The 23,554-nt window shown below is 39.9% G+C and overlaps 1 protein-coding gene across 1 annotated transcript; it reads left to right on the top strand.

Annotated features, from left to right (window-relative positions):
- Positions 1-158: 158 nt before the first annotated feature.
- LOC135558188 (vesicular glutamate transporter 2.1) lies at positions 159-22,171 on the top strand. The gene is made up of 12 exons (XM_064991923.1): positions 159-368; positions 2,530-2,785; positions 3,330-3,448; positions 5,263-5,377; positions 10,406-10,493; positions 10,625-10,711; positions 11,357-11,499; positions 15,650-15,799; positions 15,978-16,110; positions 16,297-16,407; positions 18,182-18,309; positions 18,439-22,171. Exons 1-12 carry the CDS (start codon positions 295-297, stop codon positions 18,778-18,780), a joined length of 1,746 nt encoding a protein of 581 aa, XP_064847995.1. The 5' UTR covers positions 159-294; the 3' UTR covers positions 18,781-22,171.
- The last annotated feature ends 1,383 nt before the right edge of the window (positions 22,172-23,554 follow it).

Below are 23,554 nucleotides of genomic sequence, written 5' to 3'. Positions count from 1 at the left end.
TCTTTCGTTCGCTTTAGGAATTATCTGTTGATTTCATTGCGATGGCACTTGCACGTGAGGTGAATGTGTTTGAATGAGTGAGTTTATATGGGGAATGGAGAATCAGAGCTCATCTGATTTCTCTCACATGTAGGCGTTTTTACAGCGAACGACGCGTGATAGGCTACAGATCTTGTCTGCTTTTCTTGTCAAATAATCAGATACATCGCTTGCTCCACCGGTTTGTTCGGTCACACGCACCGTAACATGAAGCTTAAACAGTAGACATTTTTTAGAAAAACATCAAATTTGGATATGGAGTCCGTCAAGATGAGAGCCAAAGAGGGCATAAAGGAATTTGGGGCGAAGACCCTGGGACAGATGTACAAGTAGGTGTTGAAATTATGTTTAATATGCAGGCTAGCCCATGTTTAAACATAGGGCTGGTTATGATTTCTGTATTTTCAAGTGATAGGCCTACAATATGGTGGTGTAATATGGTGGTGTAATGGTAGTAGACTACTGTACGTTCCTATCCTATGCCGAGAAGTGTGTTACTTTTATCTCAAACAGCTTGCAGTCATGGTCACGCCTCTAATAGACGTAGTGGGAAAATTATGCATAACCTCGTGAAAGCGCAGGAAAGACCTTGATGCATGTGGAAAAAGTCAACAATACATTAATGCATTAAACAGATAGCTGCGAAAAGTATTTGCCGTGAACTAGCCTACTATGCGATTAAATACAGATCCACGGAGTGTTATCTTCGTTTGCAATTGGCTTGTGACCGGGTCCCTGTAATATTTAAAATATTTTTCTGAAACCAACAACTACAGGAGGTTATCTCTTTCATTATTTACGGGATGGGTATCGATTTATTGCTAGTAGCCTAAAAGTCGAACTGATTTGTCTTGCTAAGTGGCAAGGGCTTCATGTATCAAAGCTGGGACCGAGAGACTGAAAAACAGCTTCTATCTCAAGGCCATCAGACTGCTCAACAGCAATCACTAACTCAGAGAGGCTGCTGCCTACATTGAGACACTTTAATAAATGGATCACTAGTCACTTTAAACAATGTCACTTTAAACAATGCCACTTTAATAATGTTTACATATCTTACAATACTAATATCACATGTATATAATGTATTTTAAACCGTCTATTGCACCTTGCCTATGCCGCTCGGCCATCGCTCATCCATATACTTACATGTACATATTCTCATTAACCCCTTTAGATTTGTGTGAATTATGTAGTTGTTGGGTAATTGTTAGATTACTTGTTAGATATTACTGCATTGTCGGAACTAGAAGCACAAGCATTTCGCTACACTCGCATTAACATCTGCTAACCATGTGTATGTGACAAATAACATTTGACATCTATTCTGATGCTTGTAGTTGCAGCCTAATGTCAATCAATGTATTGTTGAAGCCTCTAAATGAATCTATTTAGTTTTGGTTTGGATTGTTTTCGATGTATTGTTGCTTCCTTCGATAGGCCTATTTGGATTCCAAGTCCCATTTTAAACTTAGCTTGTATGAAATAACAGCTGCATGTTGTTGCGTTAAAAATATGTATTTTTCGTTGGGCATAACGAAATGATCACATTAATCTAGTTCATGTGCAATAGTTTTGATATTCCAAATGTATATTCTAAACAGGAGTGCATAATTAGCTATGATAAGATAAGAGTTCTTGTAATTTTTTCCTTATGGCGATTTTACATATTTTTTTAAGGTATAGGCCTAATACTGTAACTGGAGCCTAAGCTTTATTTGGGCTTATTTTGGCAAACGAATTAATTGTGGATATGGCCAATAATTCATTTGAAACCGCAGGGTGAATGTTTGCCTGGAGAGATTAGCAACAGCCAAATCCGTGAATGCAAATGAGGGTGAAGGTGAGCGGTTGCTGCAATGCGGTGGGCGCATCTTCATTCGCTTCTTGCTCCGATGTACGATGCTTTTTTTTGGCATTCGATGAAATTGAACCTTGTGCCGCTCACATACAGCGCTATTTTTCTATTAATAGTTGCTAAGTTACCTTGCTGAAGTAGTTTTTTCGTTTAATGAAAAAAACAAAAAACATTTTCTGGATCATATTAGTTATCATGTTCTGAATCATGTTGGTTATCATTCATCAAATAGCGCCCCCAGTCGTTGGGGCGAATACACTATCCTCATAAAACAGCGGATTGAATAGGCATAGATATTTAATGTAGACCTAGATAACCTAAAATGGTGTTTCAGTACGCTATCCGAAGAAGATGGTTTTAAAATATAAATGAGTCTCCTTCCTTATTTTCAATAACTTTTACATTTGAAAGATTTTTATTGGACTTGATGCAGGCTATATTTGAAGGCTGCAGACTACAACATATATAACTGTATAGGTCTATCATTGAACTTAATTACAGGCCTGAATTTTTGCTACACTAAAATGCATTTATTATTCATAACATTCAAATATCGAACATAGGTCAATCCATTAATTTGAGGCTGATTTTCCGACGAAATTGGATGACTTTTTTTATCTGTCTGTTTGAAGGGTGATGGAGAAGCGACAGGGAACTGGTGAAGTTATCGAACTAACAGAGGACGGCAGGCCCTCTGAGGCCCAGGAGAAGAAAGCACCCCTGTGCGACTGCACGTGTTTTGGGCTGCCCCGCCGATACATCATCGCCATCATGAGCGGTCTAGGTTTCTGTATCTCTTTCGGCATCCGATGCAATCTGGGCGTGGCCATCGTGGGAATGGTCAACAACAGCACAATTCACAAAGATGGGAAGATCATCATCACAGAGGTGTGTGTGGTGCACACTTTACTGACGTCAACATCGTGTCACCGCCCTCCTGCTCCCTAATTTGTCGTCCCTAAAAATAGTCCAGATGTTGGAGGTCTCCTAATCTTCTCACACTTGACCTGACCTTTATACTGAAAATAAAAAATAAGCAAAGGCAGATACAGAACATTTTCCTTCGTGTATTGGTTTCATAGCTCGATTAATTTTGTTCCATGCTTTTTCAGTGCAGCCATTATAGGTATGCCACAACCATAAACTATTGTATTCCATAATAACACAGCATTTAGCATGTGTATCCTACACACCGTGTACCGTATATGATGGTAATGATTATAGCTCACATTTCTGCTTCTCACTATATCCCTATTTCCTGTTATGATATGTGACTTTAGGCTTTTGTTAAGGTTATTATACGTCTTTATACGTTTTGTGAATTATTGTATTGAATTACAATGGAATTATATATGTGAAGAGGATTTATTACGATGTTCCATCGATTGTGTATTGTTTATTTTATTGTCTTTGTTTTTATTTCACTGGAAAGAAAGCAAAGTTCAACTGGGACCCAGAGACAGTCGGTATGATCCATGGTTCGTTTTTCTGGGGCTATATAGTGACGCAGATCCCGGGAGGGTACATATGCTCGAGACTGGCAGCTAACAGGTAGGCCTACATTCATTATTATTGTTATTATTATTTTTTTTTACATAAGTTCGTATTCCTTCTCACAGTCTCAAATGCGATGTATTCGTAATTATTCAATTGGTTACTAAAATGTAACACTATGAAATGAACGACCCTCAAGAAAAAAAAATGAAAATAGGTCCGATTTATTTTAGTCATCAAGAGATGTGCCCAATATGTAAGATCCGAGCAACTGGGATGATGACGTAGATGTAGATTACTGAAGCCTGGATATATTATCGGTTTTCAACTTGTCATTATCACACCTTTTCCCGTCAGAATAAATTATGTGAGGAACGAATTTTTAAACAAAATCAACATTTTAATGGTCTGGAAATGTTGCAGACACAAAGGCATCCCCACAAGGGTTTAATTGGACGTTTCACATCTTTATGACAATTAGACCTTTATTGTAAATGAGAGGGAGGATTTGCAGGCCAGTATTGCGACCCAAGGTTTAACAGACAGTAGGCATAGTAACCATTGTGACTGCAATGGAGAAGGCCATTAAATGGATAATTAATTTGGGAGGGAGCGATTCAGCCGCTGACGCTGGCAGGGCTATTGAGATTTGACGGTGTCGCTCCGGTCCACAGGGCTTTCTGCCACCTGTTAATGAGGTCCCCGGGGGGAGCCGTGTCTAACTTGCTGCATTCTGGGGGCATGGCGACCAGCCCGGTCCTCGTCGCCGAAGGCTTACTCACGCTCATGTGCACGGTGCACACTAAACATGGCTTATAAACAAGGTTTAGGCCTAGCCTGCATGAGGCATGAGCAGCATTTAAATATAGGATATTATAATAGGAAATTACTATATATTTTAGTGGGTCTTTGGTCCACTGTTCATAATAGTAGTGTCCATAATTGGTGATCGCAATTTATACCCTGAATATATATGAAGAAAGACAATCAATTTGGCATCATAATATGTTTTGTTGAGTAAATACAATATTATTTGTTGAGCGGGCTATTTAAATATATACGATGTATTACATGTGTATAATGTAGTTTAATGTATAACATGTTTATTGTCGATATGTTTTCTTGATTGACATTGAGATGTAATCGATGCCAGAGAGGTGCCTCAATCCGATTAGAGTTTGGGTGGGTGGGGCGTGGTCTCCGGGTGTTTACAAGACGTGACAAAAATTGTAAAAAATACCATGGTTCCGGTTATTCATTTGGGATTGCCTCCACTGCGCTCAAACCAATGCCCTCTGCTGTCGGCACTCCCTGTCATCACGCTTTCATTTATTTCTTCAAATTAATTATTGCTATCTAACGTAAATCAAGAAGTTAACGGTGCACTAACCAATGCTTGACATGAAAAAAAATCAAAGTCTTAAATATTTTAATGATGCAAGAAAATTATATATATATATATTTGGACGTAAGATTGGCCATTTGATTAGAAGAAGAACAGCAGGCCGAATATAGGCCTTATAACCATTAGAAAATGGGATCGAGAAATTACATTGAATAGGACTAACTCCATTTCGATAGTAAGCCAGTAAATGAGTGTGGAATGTGATTTGTTCGATGGGTCCCTGCTAAATTTAGTCCGGATGGCTTTAAAAAAAATCGGAGATTAATAAATTAATTAAACATGAAGTCAATGAGAGGCCTAGGCCTAAACTAAACTAACTGTTTCCTGCTTTGAAGAATAAATTGGCCAAGACATAAATACAGCTTAAATAAATCACTAGGCCTACTGGACACATTGTTTATCAAAATGAGGTATAAGGCCTACGACATACGATATATGCAAATGTGTATATTTCTGTTTCTTTTAGGGTTTTCGGTCTTGCCATTTTCCTTACCTCGACGCTCAATATGTTAATCCCCTCGGCGGCACGGACGCATTATGGACTAGTCATCTTTGTGAGGATATTGCAAGGGCTGGTGGAGGTAAGGAGTTATTTAATTCAAAAGTCACATTTCTGGAGAGCTTTTATCTTATTTGCAAATTGTAATTAAAATTGAGTACGCCTATCCTGTCAATAGAGCAGTTTTCGAAAATAGCCAGTTTTCCTTTGTGGCAGTTCGATTATGTTTAGGCTACAGTATGGCAGAGGCAATGGAATAGAGTCAGTACAACAGCCAGAATGCACCCTGGGGAAATGTGAGACTGTTGTATTGATCTGCAGCTGGGTATTTGTTGTGGGAGAGTCCCCTCTGTCTGTTCTAAAAAATATGTTCTGCGTTTTTCACATAAAAATTAACTGTAGTTCTACAGGCTCTGGTCTTGTCCCATCTTGATTACTGTCCGGTAATATGGTCAAGTGCAGCAAAGAAAGACCTAGTAAAGCTGCAGCTGGCTCAAAACAGAGCAGCACACCTTGCCCTTAACTGCACGTCAGTCTTTCCTGGTTGACGGTTGATCGGAGATTAACTGATGATTAACAGATGAAAATTCCAGATTGTCTGCATAATCAAATATCATACAGCTCAGACACCCATACATCCCACCAGGGGTCTCTTCACAGTCCCCAAGTCCAAACAAATTGATGGCAAAGCACAGTATTATACAGAGCCGTGATCGTATGGAACTCCCTTCCATCTCCAATTACTCAAGCAAACAGCAAAATTACCTTTAAAAAAATTATAAAACAACTTCTCATGGCACAATAGGGATGGTGAAATGACACACACACACACACACACACACACACACACACACACACACACACACACACACACACACACACACACACACACACACACACACACACACACACACACACACACACACACACACACACACACACACACACACACACACACACACACACACACTATCACACTCTTAACACACACAATCTACACACATTATTCTTCAGTTGTAATTTCATTGAAATTAAGTGGAAACAAAGTTGATTCAACCAGTGTATGCCCAGTGGGTTGTTACTTGACATGTTTTATGTGTTTGTGTGGGCCCCAGGAAGAATAGCTGCTGCTTCGGCAAAAGCTAATAGGGATCCGAATGAACCAATAAACTGCTGAAACATATCTGCTCTGCTCTCTGGTAGTAACACCACAGTTAGGAAAATGCTCGTCTAGCCAGAATCATATTCCCAAAGACAATGTGCTGATATAACAGCAGCTCATGAATCCACTGTCCAGTAGGCATATTGAAACATGAGATGTTGGCAGCGGCTGCCGTGTACAGTAAAACATGATGCCATGTTGATACTGAAGGGCAGGCTACATTCACAGTGTCATAATAAAACACATCCAGCTTAACGAATCAGATGTGGAAAAAGTACTCAAATGTCATACTTGAGTAAAAAAAAAGATGCCTATTAAACGACTCAAGTAAAAGTGAATGTCGCCCAGAAAAATTCTACTTGAGTAAAAGTATGTTTAGTGAGTCCACCAGATGTGAGACAGTAGGGATGACCAGGGACATTCTCTTGATAAGTGTGTGAATTGGACCTTTTTCCTCTACTGCTAAGTATTCGAACTGCAACTAGTACTTTTGGGTGTCAGGCAAAATGTTTGGAGAAAAAGTACATAATTTTCTTTATGAATGTAGGGAATTAAAAGTAAAAGTTGTCAAAAATATTAATAGTAAAGTAAGATTCCCCCAAAAAAGACTTATGTAGTACTTTAACGTATTTTTACTTAAGTACTTTACCCCGATACACCATCCTGGCACCAGAGCCAACCACTGAGAATCATTTTGAACACCATAGATGGAATTTTAGAATAATACTTTATTTTCCATTATCTTGCAAAGAATGGAAATATGTATTTATTCTCACAAGCCTGACTCATTACTAACTACATTCAATGAAATAATTGTCTTAAAATAATTGTCTATAGGCTGTGCTGGCTGTGAGTGATAGAAATAGGGTTCAAATGAATGTCTTGTGATAATGAATGGTGTAATTCAATAACAACAGCACATTTACGTGTTTGGCATTGATGGCTGAGGTGAGACTGGGCCAGTAGCTCCCATCTGGGCACACACTGGTTGAATCGATGTTGTTTCCACGTCATTTCAATGAAATGACATTGAACCAATGTGGAATAGATGTTGAATTGACGTCTGTGCCCAGTGGGTCCTTGATTTGAATGAGCCATCAGATGACAAAGGCTAATCTGGTTATGTCTTGTTTTTGTCTCTGTAAGGAAAGGCTTCTGTGTTTTGGGTATATTCAGTAAATAGAGCAATATTAATTCAGTTTTGAGTGGTACACATTCCATGAGCTTATAGGAGGACCTAAAAGTGATTCATATATAGTGATCTCAGATCAGTCCAGTGGATAGCTAGGATAAATCTCCTCTTAGCATGTCCATGCAGATTGCATTTTCAAATAGCACACTCTGTTCCAATTAGCAGCTAATGAACATTTAATGGCAGCAGCATTGTCAGTGTAATGAGAAGCTCATCAGTTAGCTCAGAGCACTGCATCTCTTATTAATATTAATCAAAAAGGCAATGAAGAGAGTATGTTGGTTTTTGTTTGTGATCATATTTGATTTACAACCATGGCAGCTCATATCTGGTAGTATCATCTCTTGTGATTGACAGCTCAGTGCAGGCAAATCTATTATCAGTATGTCTTATGTTTACAATTTCTCCCATTATTCTGTGACAATCTGTTTGAAACCATCTATTTGAATAACACAGTTCCCTACATTTAGTCTTTAAAATGGTTGTGTGCAACTTTGTGTTTTTAAACATTTTTTTTATATGTATTAATCAGTTTGGCCAAAATGGGGGAGGTATTTAAAGGATATGTGAAGAAAGATTAGAAGACAAGGTTAAGATAACAAATGAACGTTGTATTTTACCTAATGAATCCAATAACAGGTGGTACTGTAACACGTTACACTATATCTCAGCTAACCCGTTAAGGGCAATAGACTGTAACAAGGCTCAAGATTCAAGGCCTGCCCACTGGGCACACATTGGTTGAATCAACGTTGAATTGACGTCTGTGCCCAGTGGGTGGTTATTTTACCTAATGAAACCCATAGCTGGTGGTAACTAACAAAAGGCTTACAAGTATAAGATATTACATGTTACCCCAGGAAAGGTAGCCTATCGGTTAGAGCGTTGGGCCAGTAACCGATTGGTCGCTGGTTCAAATACCCGAGCCGACAAGGTGTCAATGTGCCTTTGAGTCAGGCACTTAACCCTAATTTGCTCCAAGGGCGTCGTACTGCTGGATGACCCTGTAAAACTGTAACTATCAGGTATATGTGACAAATAAACCATACAGTACTTGTCAAAAGACACACCTGCTCATTCAAGGGTTTTTCTTTATTTGTACAATTTTCTACATTATAGAATAATAGTGAAAACATCAAAACTATGAAATAACACATATGGAATCATGTAGTAACCAAAAGTGTTCAACAAATCAAAATATATTTTAGATGTTAGATTCTTCAAAGTAGCCACCCTTTTCCTTGATGAGAGCTTTGCACCCTCTTGGCATTCTCTCAACCAGCTTCATGAGGTAGTCATCTGGAATGCATTTCAATTAACAGGTGTGCCTTTTTAAAAGTGACACTTAAACACTTAATGTGTTTAAGCCAATCAGTTGGGTTGTGACAAGGTAGTGTTATACAGAAGATAGCCCTATTTGGTAAAATACCATGTCCATATTATGACAAGAACAGCTCAAATAAGCAAAGAGAAACGACAGTCTATCATCACTAAGGAAGACTTAGAGTTACCTTTGCTGCAGATGATACGTTCATTAGAGTTACCAGCCTCAGAAATTGCAGCCCAAATAAATGCTTCACAGAGTTCAAGTAACAGACTTGCTTGGGCCAAGAAACACGAGCAATGGACATTAGACCGGTGGAAATCTGTTCTTTGGTCTGATGAGTCCAAATGTATGATATTTGGTTCCAACTTCTGTGCTTTGTGAGACGCAGAGTAGGTGAACGGATGATCCCTGCATGTTTAGTTCCCACCATGAAGCATCGAGGAGGAGGTGTGATGTTGTGGGGGTGCTTTGCTGGTGACACTATGATTTATTTAGAATTCAAGGCACACTTCACCAGCATGGCTACCACAGAGTGAAGGAAAAGCAGCCAACAAGTGCTCAGCATATGTGAAGAAGAATGTGCCAAGCTGTCATCAAAGCAAAGGGTGGCTACATTGAAGAATCTCAAATATAAAATATATTTTGATTTGTTTAACACTTTTTTGTTACTACATGATCACATGTGTGTTATTACATAGTTTTGATGTCTTCACTACTATTCTACAATGTGGAAAATAGGAAAAATAAAGAAAAACCTTTGAATGAGTTGGTGTGTACAAACTTTTGACTGGTACTGTATATTTAAAACAATGTATTAGATTTTTTAACCCATTGTGTGTGGTAACTATAAAAAGTCTATACTTAGCTTTACCCCAGGATATCAATTATTAAGGGTGGTAACTATAGAAACAAGGTCGCTTTATTCACGTCAGGGGAATTTAGAGGAACAAGGTTGCTATATTCACATCATGGGAACTTAGAGAAAAGTGTCAGCCTATTTGCAACGCACCTCCTTGTTATTGTATTTCCATTGTTGTGTGTTTCACCTGCATTCAGTAGTCTATGAATCACATGATTATGAAGGTATACATGTATGAAAGCGTGTAGACTTATTTACAATGTATGTAGTTCTGTCTTGTGATGTACTTGTGTACATGTATTAAGTCATGTTTTATGTTTTGTGTGGACTCCAGGAAGAGTAGCTGCTGCTTTAGCAGTAGCTAATGGGGATCCTAATAAAATGCTAAATACTAAATGTTAAACAGTGTTGCTAGAATCCATTGCTATTGCCATAAGGAGCAGGATGATCAGAATTTTCTGGCCATCTTATTCATTATAACTTAAGAATAATAGCAGCAGTATGATTTGCTTTAAACCAGTTACCTACTCTTAGTTGCTCATGGTTCTGTGGTGTGTGTGACCTACCCAGGGAGTAACCTACCCAGCCTGCCATGGGATCTGGAGTAAGTGGGCTCCCCCTCTGGAGAGGAGTCGCCTGGCCACCACCTCCTTCTGTGGTAAATACTCTTTTCAATAGTATCTTATCTGTCACACTATGGCAGTGAAGCAAGAGGTACAGTAGTTGTACTTCCTTTGTCTATTTAGATTTCCTTTTCTTCTCTTCCCCCTCTACCATTTCCTCTTACAGGTTCATATGCTGGTGCTGTCATAGCCATGCCTCTAGCAGGGATCCTGGTGCAGTACTCCGGCTGGTCCTCTGTGTTCTATCTCTATGGTAAGATGGAGTTCCATGGCAATGTTATAGCTTCCAAATGTAAAACGCATGAGCTGACGCACACCCACCCTGAAAAGTCACTGCGTGCCAAAATGATGGTTAGGTTCACACACTCAATTTTTGGGAGCATATATAGAGTTTTCCACTTTCTTTCTATCTTTTTATATAGCTTCCAAATTAGTTTTTTTAAACATTTTTTTTAATCATCATCACATTCTAACCAACAACCTATTTGAAAATATTGAAAATATGTTGAGTATAGTACATCGTCTTCAGGACATTTTAAAGCTGGTTGCTGATGCTTTCAGACCTCCAGACCATTGATTTCTTCCCATTGTTTTGGTGTGCCTGTTCTCCAATAATTTTCCATCTCTCCCTGGACTAGATGAATTTGGCCTTTCTGTCTGATGGTTTAGTCTATGGGGGATTTCTAAAAGATCCGGCTGCCTTTTAAGAATGTAATGTTATTGTACAGGCTGATCTAAGCTTTTCACATGTTCACATACAACAATGACACAATTAAAACACATTTACAATAGGGTTTCTGTAGCTTTGCTGCATGGTTGCATAATGACTAGAATATATACATAATCCACCACCCATATTTTATTTATCCTGTGTAATAATCCCAATATCATTGTGCAGGGTGCTTTGGGATCTTCTGGTATATGTTCTGGATCCTTGTGTCGTATGAAAGTCCTGCTGTGCACCCTACCATCACCCAGGAGGAACGAGTCTACATAGAGGAGAGCATCGGGGAGAGTGCCAAGCTCATGGGCCCTGCTGAGGTGAGGGACAGGGCTTGAGGTTGGTTGAATAAAAGTTGTTTGAAGGGTTTCAAACAACTTTCACTCAACTAACCTCATGCCCTGCTTCTCTGTTTCAGTGAAATAATCCAAATCTGTGTGAAAGTTTGACAAAGTCTTTTAGTAGGCCATTACATTTTCTTAGTGATATTACGCCAGAGTTCTCAATGTCTTCAAAGTCCACTTCTTCTCAAATCGATTCCTATGATATTAAATTGGGAGATGATGCTATGCCCCACTTCCTACTCAGGCTTGTTTTGATCTCTGCTCCCCTGAGGCCTCATGCATAAACTGTGAGTATGTCCAGAATATACCACAAATTGTGCATGCGCCAAAAAAATTGACATTTATACAAATATAACTTGAGACAATGTGCTAACCTATCCGGAAACTTTAGACCATGCGGATGCACATCTCACATCTCTGAAAATCTATGTGTTTCATTTTATTCTAACATACAGACATAGGAATCTTTTCCTATTTATTTTATTTTCATAACCATTGCAGAATAAATTCCTCACCTTTTCTTTCCATGACAGGTTCATATTCTTGAAGTAGCCATACAACAAATTACAATGCACAGCTCTCATTTAAGTGGACTGTGTAGCCTAGTACATAGATAGGCTATATACAGTTGAAATCGGAAGTTTACATACACCTTAGCCAAATACATTTACATTCACAAAATTAGAATTTGGTAGCATTGCCTTTAAATTGGGTCCAACATTTCAAGTAGCATTCCACAAGCTTCCCACAATAAGTTGGGTGAATTTTGGCCCATTCCTCCTGACAGAGCTGGTGTAACTGAGTCTGGTTTGTAGGCCTCCTTGCTCGCACACACTTTTTTTTAGTTCTGCCCACAAATTGTCTATGGGAATGAGGTCAGGGCTTTGTGATGGCCACTCCAATACCTTGACTTTGTTGTCCTTAAGCCATCTTGCCACAACTTGGAAGTATGCTTGGGGTCATTGTCCATTTGGAAGGCTCATTTGCATCCAAGCTTTTAACTTCCTGACTGATGTCTTGAGCTATTGCTTCAATATATCCACATAATTTTCCTTCGTAATGATGCCATCTATTTTGTGAAGTGCACCAGTCCCTCCTGCAGCAAAGCACCCCCACAACATGATGCTGCCACCCCCGTGCTTCACGGTTGGGATGGTGTTCTTTGCCTTGCAAGCATCCTCCTTTTTCCTCCAAATATAACGATGGTCATTATGGCCAAACAGTTCTATTTTTGTTTCATCGGGCCAGAGGACATTTCTCCAAAAAGTACGATCTTTGTCCTCATGTGTAGTTGCAAACCATAGTCTGGCTTTTTATGGCGGTTTTAGAGCAGTGGCTTCTTCCTTCCTGAGCGGCCTTTCAGGTTATGTCGATATAGGACTCGTTTTACTGTGGATATAGATACTTTTGTAGCTGTTTCCTCCAGCATCTTCAAAAGGTCCTTTGCTGTTGTTCTGGGATTGATTAGCACTTTTCGCACCAAAGTACATTCAACTCTAGGAGACAGAACGCGTCTCCTCCCTGAGCGGTATGATGGCTGCGTGGTCCCATAGTGTTTATACCTGCATACTATTGTTTGTACAGATGAACGCGGTACCTTCAGGCATTTGGAAATTGCTCTGAAGGATGAACCAGACTTGTGGAGATCTACAATTTTGATTCTGTGGTCTTGGCTGATTTCTTTTGATTTTCCCATGATGTCAAGCAAAGAGGCACTGAGTTTGAAGGTAGGCTTTGAAATACATACACAGGTACACCTCCAATTGACTCAAATTATGCCAATTAGCCTATCAGAAGCATCTAAAGCCATGACATAATTTTCTGGAATTTTCCAAGCTGCTTAAAGGCACAGTCAACTTAGTGTATGTAAACTTCTGACCCACTGGAATTGTGATACAGGGAATTATAAGTGAAATAATCTGTCTGTAAACAATTGTTGGAAAATGACTTGTGTCATGCACAAAGTAGTTGTCCTAACCGACTAGTATGGTATGTTACGTTACGTTAGCCTCCTGTGACCCATAAAAATTTGTTTGGGGTCTAAAAATATGGTTATTTATATTTTATTGTATGTGCAAAAATTGTCCTTTGTACCGGTCATTAGGATTTAAATATTACAAAATTGACATTACAGTCAATAGGTAAAGTAGATGAAAAACATAGTTGCAGCATGTGGGTGTCCACTATAGAGCACATTTTTTTATAAGCTCTTGTTTAGTGTAATGTGAAAAAAACAAAAGTCCTGACAACTCACTTAACTATTCATGAGAAATCCACTTACTAGAAACAATTTGAATATCAAACTCACAAAAATTATCATTTATAATTACTCACACTTCTTTTCAAATTACCATAAAGTGTGTACATTTTGAACGGCATCCATTTTTTTTAAAGAACCAGGAAGATAAAGTTGTCAAGGTCACACCCTCACATGTGATATCATTGAAAAGCCCATAATGTCCTCTCAAAGGGACAACAGGTCTTAATACAGTGGCTTGTATAGCCTTAGAGATACGGACCAAGAACTGATGAATTGCTGGGTCTCAGGAGGTTAGGTACATTATGAATGGAATAGCGGTCGTACAATATTCTATGAATTAGAGGATGTATAGTATCATACATCTTACCCAGTCATACAATAGCATACGAATTGGATGACTTAATTTATCATACATCTTGAATGACGTATAGTATTGTACGTCTTGATCTGAGATCAGGTTGCTTGTTGCACCATAATAACAAAGGAGAATTATGGAGAGAATTTATGTTGGCGGTTAGAGTAACTAACGAAAAAATGTTAGGAGAACTTAAACGACAAAGTTTACATGAATTTATGTAGCTGGTTAGATGAATTGGGTTCAGTTTAGAATAAGGGTTAAGAGAAGGGTTAGCTAAAATACAAGAGTTGTCTCTGACGCGAATTGAACAAGCAATTTTTGGATTGATAGTCTGTCGTGGATTAAGACGTCAGCATGCTTCAATTTGGCTGGTGCCTAGGCAAGCTTGGCCAAGTGAACTGAACGCGTGTGCTCACATACTACTTTAAAAGTCCCTTGTTTGAAAAACGAGAAAAAGCATCAGTCGTACTGTTTGTCCATTTGGAGATGCCATAGCCAGTATATGCTTCCTCAAAATAGTCAGAATTAATCTAAGATAATTTAAGAAATTGTCATTTCTTTTCATAGTCGTGCAGTTTTGCATCTGACTAGGATGTTTGGTGCAGTATTTTATCGCATGAGGACGAGTTGTCTCTCGATGAATGACAACAGGCACTTCGGCTTCCAACTTTGGCTTGCCTGGAGAAAATGTTTTGTGTGCTTGAACAGCCGAAAAAACCCTTGCCAATCCACAATGAAGAAAAAGTCACAAAATGTCATCAAAATATATCCACAAACTGTTCCGAACTGTTTTGGCCCACCAAACCTCCCCGACCAACCTCCCTATGTGCAAAGTAACTAGACCATTAGTAGGTATGATACAGTACGTCTTGGAGGTGCTCAGAAATACGTAAAGTATATTCCATATGGCTCTAAACCCAGGTTGATGTACTACAATGGATGATTTTTTCCGCCGAGACAATGTTTCAGAGTTTGCGGGCAGACCATCGTAAACAGGATGGGGGAAAAGTCGATGCAAAACATTGTTGAATTCAAACGTTCTGCTGACAGGTCAACAACATTTCCGTTGTTTTCTCTTTCAGAAACGGACAGTTCTTTTGTCAGCTACAGCATAAATTACTGCTAAAGATTAAAAGATTCTGCCAACACAGTAAATAGACCGGTAGCTTATGTAAAATATTTGACAGTATGAGTAGGTTACAGTATTGCTGTGTGATAGGAGTTTAACATCATAGCCTATTTCAACTCAGAGCCTATAGGAAGGCAGGAATAGAAACCCAATGATATAATGATAAACTAAATATTGAACAACAATTCGTATTTTGCATAGAAGTGTGATGGCTGTAGCATTTAGCCTACTTTTAAATGGTTTAAAATATACAATAAATCTATCAGAATGTGCGGACAGGCACTCTCTATAGGCTGCATGTATGTGTTTCTCTCATTCTCGCCGCTGCTAGCCTTTCACCGGTAACTCATGTATTTTCCTCCCTTTTGCTCTATCGTAGAAATTTAAGACCCCCTGGAAAAAGTTCTTCACCTCCATGCCTGTCTATGCAATCATCGTGGCCAACTTCTGCAGAAGCTGGACCTTCTACCTACTGCTTATCAGTCAGCCGGCCTACTTTGAGGAGGTGTTTGGGTTTGAGATAAGCAAGGTGAGACCAGTGGAGCATTGCCAGGATAGGGCACCAGCCTAGCCAAACAGTTTTGCTGGGGTATGGTACTCGAGGCCTAGGTGAGGGATGTGTGAAAATGTTGTGCTTGGCTCTAACTGACTTTAATACCTTTTAATACCTCTATGTGGATGTTGATTGCAACTGTTCCTGTCCTCAGGTTGGCATGGTGTCTGCCCTGCCCCACTTGGTGATGACAATCATTGTGCCCATTGGAGGGCAGTTGGCTGACTACCTACGCAGCAGGAACATCCTCTCTACCACTACAGTCAGGAAGATCATGAACTGTGGAGGTGAGAGAGCCCCTTCAGCACAATATGTACAATTATATCTAATGTGTTTGATAGAATAGTAATGCTTTTACACTATCTGTATGATCGTGGTACAATTACTTTTTGTGGACTGTAATTAAATTGCAACTGTGATGGCCCATAGCCCCTGGGTTACTGTAGCATGTGTGTGACTGTCTGTCTCTGCAGGGTTTGGCATGGAGGCTACGCTGCTGCTGGTAGTGGGATTTTCCCACACCAAAGGGGTGGCTATTTCCTTCCTGGTCCTTGCTGTGGGCTTCAGTGGATTTGCCATATCAGGTCAGTACCTGTTAAACACATGTCATCCGAGAGTCTGCCAGTATAGATCACAGCTGCCTGTAGGATACTCCTCCCTTACTCTTTGTAGATGTGACTGATGTGAAATGGCTAGCTAAATAGCGGTGAAGCGCGTTAATAGCGTTTCGATCGGTGACGTCACTCGCACTGAGACCTTGAAGTAGTGGTTCCCCTTGCTCTGCACGTGCAGTGGCTTTTGTGGCACGATGGGTAACGATGCTTCGTGAGTGACTGTGGTTGATGTGTGCAGAGGGTCTCTGGTTCGAGCCCAGGTTGGGGTGAGGAGAGGGACGGAAGCAACTGTTACATAGACAGAGAACAAATCTAACAACTACACCGTAGATTCTGTCTAGAATGGCCACTATTTATTGCATGAATCTTGCCATGGAGGCAGAACTGAGTGATTTTCTCTAGATGGGCACATGAAAAATCAAAATTGGCTATATTGTAAAAATTCAAGAAAACACAACATAGCTTTTTGGTCTTAATTTAAGGTTAGGCATAAGGGTTAGCAGTGTGGTTAGGATTAGATTTTTAATCATATTTTGTGACTTTGTGGCCTTGCCAGCTAATGACCACTCTGCAGAGCTGCCTCCAGAACAAGATTCATGATGAAAACTCCAACTTGTCTATTTATCGTTCAACAGCCACCGATGGTCTAAAAAGGACTTGCAATCAGCAATATCCAGCTCCAAAGGGAACAGGGTCGATTCCTCACATTTCTGAAACATCTATTCCAGCTGATGCTTGTGGCTGCAAGGCAGACCTTGGTTTTACTACTACTCATTTTTCTTGGGCTTTCTCCTGGAGTATTTAATAATTCAGCACAAGTCCCAGAGGAGCTGCCATACAGGCTGGCTGTGTGCAGCTACAGAGGACACTCAGTGTGGGGGAGGAGATTCACTGGCTAGCTACTCCCTTTGCAACAAGATGGCTGCATGGGGCTTTGATTTTCATCGCAATTTCATTTCCATTACATTTATATTATGTTTGGGGTATTTCAGTAGTTTTGATATTTCAGTAGTATTTCAGTAGTTTTGTGGTCTTCATTAAAGAAAAAAAGGTCATTACTAATGGTGGTTTTTATTACCTACCAAGAATGAGCAAAAGCTCTAGAGACTGTAAGGGCTAGATCCTATCAGATCTGCGCTAGCCAACACCCACATAGCGGTTGTTTGGACGGTGTCTGAGGTGGAACTGCGTTAGAGCTGTCAAATCCATAAGAGGCTCCTTGCGTCAGCTTATCGCGGACACTGCCATTGGATGCAAAATACGAAACCAAATGACTTCATAATCCAACTTTATAATTAGAAGTTCATGCAGCCATGTTACAAGTTCAAACGCTCAAATGCGTGATGTTTTATTGTCTGATAGGCTATGAATCCCCCCATCCAAATTAACATTAAAACATGCATTAGCCTACACGTTCTATTGGCGTTTTGAACTTCTAATGCAGTGGGGATACTAAGGAAGGGAGTGGTTTGTGACACAAGAGCAGCCACTCACCTATTTGTCAGTTCATACCGCAGTTACACATCCAACAACAGTTGCTATGCGGATGTCGGCCAACGCGGTCTGATACGATCTGATTGAAACGAGGTCTAAGTTATAGTGAAATCAGTTAAACCACAAGAACTATAACCACTTGTTTTTATTTAATCAAGTGCTAATCAATTGTTGTCTTAGAGATCTGTCTTATAGAGAGTAACTTCACACTGAAAACCTTGTATTTCATTCTGAACGTTCTTTCCACCAGGATTCAACGTCAATCACTTAGACATTGCTCCACGCTATGCCAGTATCCTTATGGGCATATCCAACGGTGTGGGCACCCTGTCTGGCATGGTATGCCCATTGATCGTAGGTGCCATGACAAAAAACAAGGTAAGACATTCTGTTACCCTTGGAAAGTCCATAAAACATTATGGTTAAACGTAGATTCATTATCGGATAGAACTACAATTCTCTGTGACTTTGTATAAGACACTTTATATTCCATCTGTCTACATGAAGACTCGAGAAGAGTGGCAGTGGGTGTTCCTCATCGCTGCTCTGGTTCACTACGGGGGAGTCATCTTCTATGGCATCTTTGCCTCTGGAGAGAAGCAGCCGTGGGCCGACCCAGAGCTGACCAGCGATGAGAAGTGTGGCTTCATCGATGAGGATGAGCTGGCAGAGGAGACGGGCGACATCACCCAGAGTTACGGTGCCCTGGGCGGCGGTCCGGCCAAAACGTACGGTGCCACTACGCAGAACGGGGGCTGGGCTGACAGCTGGGATAAGAAGGAGGAGTTTGTCCAGGAAGAGGCAGAGGGAGGGCCGTATGGCTACAGGCAGGACCAGGACTACTCCTAGAGACAGGAGACTCACTGACCATCAAACGGTAGACTTATTTTGTATTGTTTACCAGTTTAGACGAAACGAGTCAAAAACCAAACAAAAAAGATAACAATCCATTGTTGTATGTTTGCACAAATTCAAATCATTATTTCAAAAGATAAAATTTGTTAAAAAGATTATTTTATTGTACAAATAAAATAAAAAATATAGAGATGAAGCACATCAAATTGCCAGATCTATTTGTAAATGTAATATGCATATAAATTATAGATATATTTATTTGGAGTGCAATTGTGTGTAAGTGTGAACCATTTCCACCTCATCAATCTGAGCTTCTTCAGTCTGGAGAAGCCTGTTATGTACGATCAGACAAGATTTAACTGGCTTCCTGGATCATCATGCCTAACTGGTTCTTATTACAACTCCTCATGAGCCAGCCATTGCAGTGTAAAAGAAACATGTCACTGTAAAAAGGGGACTTAACCAGGAATGAGACTGTATGTCTTAGGTTGTACAGTATCTCTTCTGAATGCACTGAAAGTAGTGTCCTTTCAATGCATAATATAATTTTCTTTTTTTATTATGTGTTTGTATAACTGTCTTTAATACAGAGGCATAAAGATACAATAATGTTTTGAAGAACAACATAACACTTTCGCTAGTTGATGTAAAAGTCTTAAGATGCATGAAAGAAAATAATGATGAAGCATTGCTCACGTGTTTACTGTGCCATTTTGAGAGCTTGGGACTATACGGTTCTATCTGTATTTTTTACTAAATGGAGTTAGTGACATAGCCTTGTTCTGTTCAATGTTCTCTACTTATATACCCCTTATATCAACCAGAGAGCTGGTTTCAAGCGCAGGGCGCAGCAGGTGTTTATTGCAAAGGACCACAGTAGGAGGTAGGTAGCTGGGTCCAGGGACAGGCTAAAGGTTATACACAGGGGGTCCAACAAGGCTAAAGTACAGGCAGGGAATAGACAAAAGGCATCGTTAGTGAGGCAGGCAAAAACTATCATATATGGGAGGATTACATTATGGGAAAACCAGAGCTCCTAATAGAAGTGTGTCACAAAACAAACAATACCTCACAATGATGGGGTGCAAAGAACTGAACTAAATAGTGTGTGATAACGACATACAGGTGTGTGAACAGGTGATCAGAATTCAGGTGATTGGGATCTGGAGAGTGAGGGGGATCTATGTGTTTGAGAGTGTGAGTTGGAAGCAGACATTACATTATCTAAGAATCATATTTTTGCAGATAGAACCTTATAGTCCCAAGCTCTCGATTTCATGCCTATAACAATGTTACATCTATAAATGTTTATGATTGGAGGTTACAAACATTCATAACTCGGTTATGTAATTCTTATGATCATTTTGTCCGTTTTATTGTCTGGTCAATTCAAGTCATTTCAATAAGATTTGTTGTTGTTTAAAGGTAAATGTTTGTCTGAGGTGACTAAAGAAATATAACATGGACAATATAAAGAAATTCTGCACGGCACTATCAAGGGCCTGTGCAATGCAGAGAAAGACCAGCCAGCCGATCCAGAAGTAGCCAATCAGTATATCTACTGTACAGACAGTCCGTCAGCAGGAGATATGCTTTGCTAATGAAAAGGAAACATTTTTAGACTGGGATAGTGATCCAGATAGACAATGTTGTTAAAGAAAACTATACCTTGCAGTCCAGGAGGACAATTCGCCAAGTTGGTGATTGAGATTCATATTACGTCTACTAGTAAAAACATTAGAGCATTACAGAATTAAAAAACATGACAGTATAGCTGTTACTGCCTATGTAATGTATGTCACATTGAACGTTTACCATTCCTTAAAGAGTAGGTAGACAATCAAAAGAGCAGCAAGACATGATTTAGCCAGTGTGTATAGAGTGGTAATGACCAGTGTAGAGATACTTGGTTCCAGTCAATGATTTATATATACACTCGATGACTGACAGCGGCCTTGTTTAGAAGCCACTGTGCCTCCATCTTGGCACTCCCCAACATTGTAAATAAATATTTTGGAAGCTATAGAAATTCATTTATTATTGTCTACATTTGTTTTTGCCACGTTTATTCGATTACAGAACATTTAATGAGTAATTTTAAATTATATTATGTGAGCTAAACATTAAAAAAATACATATATATTAAAATATTTTCCTTAAAAGTATAATGTTTTGAAAGTTCTAACGTTACTGTCCCCAATACAACAACAAAAAATACTTAAATACATTACATTTTGGCCTATAAACATTTAATTAAAATACTGTAGAATTCCATTCATTCCAATGGAAGATTGCTCCTACTGGAGAGTGCCAATATGGCTGACCGATGGCTTCAAAGCCTCTCATTGGCCAATACATAGTATCAGCAATCCAGGGTTTATATACACCACTGGTTTCAGTAGCGTGTCAGGGACCTAAACCTGCTTTTCACTGTCTGTCTGTGGAGACCTAAAGTCAGCACTTCACAATGTATTTATGGAAATGTATTTATGCATGGAACAAAGCCGTAGACTAAATGTTTTCACTTTTTATTTCTTTCACAAAATGTATTTTGTCTCTCAAACTGTTACTAATGTGTCAATTTCTTTGCACAATTAACCAAAGGTAACGTGGACATTGCATGGCCTCTGTAGGCCTCTCCAGGTGGCGCTAACCATACTCAGTGTACAAAGCAATAAATCCATGGTAACAGTTGTTGTCAACCATTGAAAAATGTAAAACACTAGCATATGTAACTACAGCGTTTATTTTACGTTTCAAGCTGTGTTTTTTGTGATATCAAATATAGAAAAGAACAAACACAAGTACTTGTAAAAATAAAACTTATGTAGTTAGAGTCCTCCACACAGCTCTTTGACATGCTGATAATGCAGGGAGTTTGTGAGGGGACTGCTCACCAGAAGAGAATGATACCCTGGGCCATTCCTGTGACATGGATGATGTCCTTCTCCATATATCTATGGTTCCACTCCTGTTGGTGTCTGCGCATCCGTTGTTCTGTACAGTTTCCAGTGGTCGTTTTGGAGGGTGTGCTATTGTTCAGTTTTTTCTCTCTCTCTCTCTCTAAACCCTGTTGGTTTGATTGATGTGTGTTCTGCCAGTGGCTGGACCCCTATTGCCCCCTTAACCATCTGTCTCTAACCACCTAAACCCCTTTCATTCTTGCAATATTCAATGATGTGAAGATTGTCTGTAAAGGTAATCTAACATTTACAGAACTGGCAGATGTATAACATGAAGTAACGGTACCTTCTTCCTGTTTTGTGCCTCTGAGTGAAGTTGCAGTGTGATTCTATGGCTTATTTTGCTGTGTCAATGGAGAGATTTGTTGATGTCAAAATGAAATGCTCTATATATCCATTTTATAAAAAAATGAATGAACAAAACATAACTTGTGTCTGTATTTGTGTGAACACATCCACAATCGTACAGTTCAGTCAGTGAAGTCTGTATAGGCTGATGAAGAAGCCTGTCTTTAAGTCCAACTGCGGTATTTAGGATTCCAAAGGAAAAAGTGGCAAATGTGTCTGACCACTAACATTGGTACAATGGTCCTTCAGAGTTACATGCTCCAGAGCACCCTTTCTCCTTGAGAATTTGCTTTATGGTATACCTTGCATGATGTCTGCGCACGACCAGAGTCCGTCTTGCACTAAGCTTACAGGACATGGTGACCCCTCTCCACTAAAGGACCCTTTCTCCCTCTCTATTCTCCTTCTTTGACTTGTAGTGAAATCAATGGACCAGTCCCTCGTGCTCAGCCGAACCTATTGACTGTTCTAACCTCTTAATGGAGATGGGAGGGAGGAGCAGCACTTATAGGGCTATTTGGAAGAACTGCTCGATTCAGAGTGACCCTTGGGACTAAAGCCCCACCTCATGGTGAGAGACCCACAACACTCTTTATGAAACAGGTCCAGGAAATATTTCCTCATATTCGCGACATTCAGCACTAAACTGGTACACAGAGTTTATATGTTTTTTACAGATTGTTAAATCGATAGATTGAGTGATTGTTAAATGGTTGATGTGAAAACCAGCATGATTGCTAAGAGTGGTTGCTTAGAAGGCACAGATGAATTGTTAAGGGCTTCTCGTCTTGCATTCACTGCCAATTGATACCAACAGTCAGTAAAAAGATGACCTTCAATTCAAATACATTTTGACAGAAACTGAAAGGTTGCAGTCTCTGTTAGACTTCCCTGTGTCTCAGCATGTGTCTGTGCATTAACAGAGAATCCTGTCACCCTGTCATGCCAATTGAATTAGCTACCTTCTACTTGCCAACTCATTTACAACTGAAGAGATGAGTAACTCCCAATTCAACTTCATTAACTGTGATTAATTCATTACATGTCCATTCCCCTAAACCCTACAAAGGTAAAGCTATGTGTTAGCATTCCGCTATTGTCCTGGCTTTGTTTCCATTTATTAGATAAACTAATTCCAAATAGAATAGGCCTGGGCCTCCTGAGTGGAGCAGCAGTGTAAGGCCCTGCATCACAATGCCAGAGGCGTCACCACAAACCCGGGTTCAATCCCGGGCTGTATCACAACCGGCCGTGATCGGGAGTCCCATAGGGCGGTGCTCAATTGGCCCAGCTTTGTCCGGATTAGGGGAGGGTTTGGCCAGGGGGGCTTTACTTGGCTCATCGCGCTCTTGTGACTCCTTGTGGCGGGCCGGACGCCTGCAGGCTGACCTTAGTCATCAGTGGAATGGTGTTTCCTCCGACACATTGGTGCGGCTGGCTTCCGGGTTAAATGGGGC

This window comes from Oncorhynchus masou, chromosome 2 (genome assembly GCF_036934945.1).
Source record: "Oncorhynchus masou masou isolate Uvic2021 chromosome 2, UVic_Omas_1.1, whole genome shotgun sequence".
Taxonomy (NCBI): domain Eukaryota; kingdom Metazoa; phylum Chordata; class Actinopteri; order Salmoniformes; family Salmonidae; genus Oncorhynchus; species Oncorhynchus masou.
This window is presented reverse-complemented; position numbering and strand designations above follow the sequence as displayed.

Coding starts and splice junctions, on each gene's coding strand:
- LOC135558188 (XM_064991923.1), top strand. CDS start 295: ATGGAGTCCGTCAAGATGAGAGCCAAAGAGGGCATAAAGGAATTTGGG. Junction 10,494..10,624: donor GGCCACCACCTCCTTCTGTG/GTAAATACTCTT, acceptor TTCCTCTTACAG/GTTCATATGCTGGTGCTGTC. Junction 18,310..18,438: donor GTGCCATGACAAAAAACAAG/GTAAGACATTCT, acceptor GTCTACATGAAG/ACTCGAGAAGAGTGGCAGTG.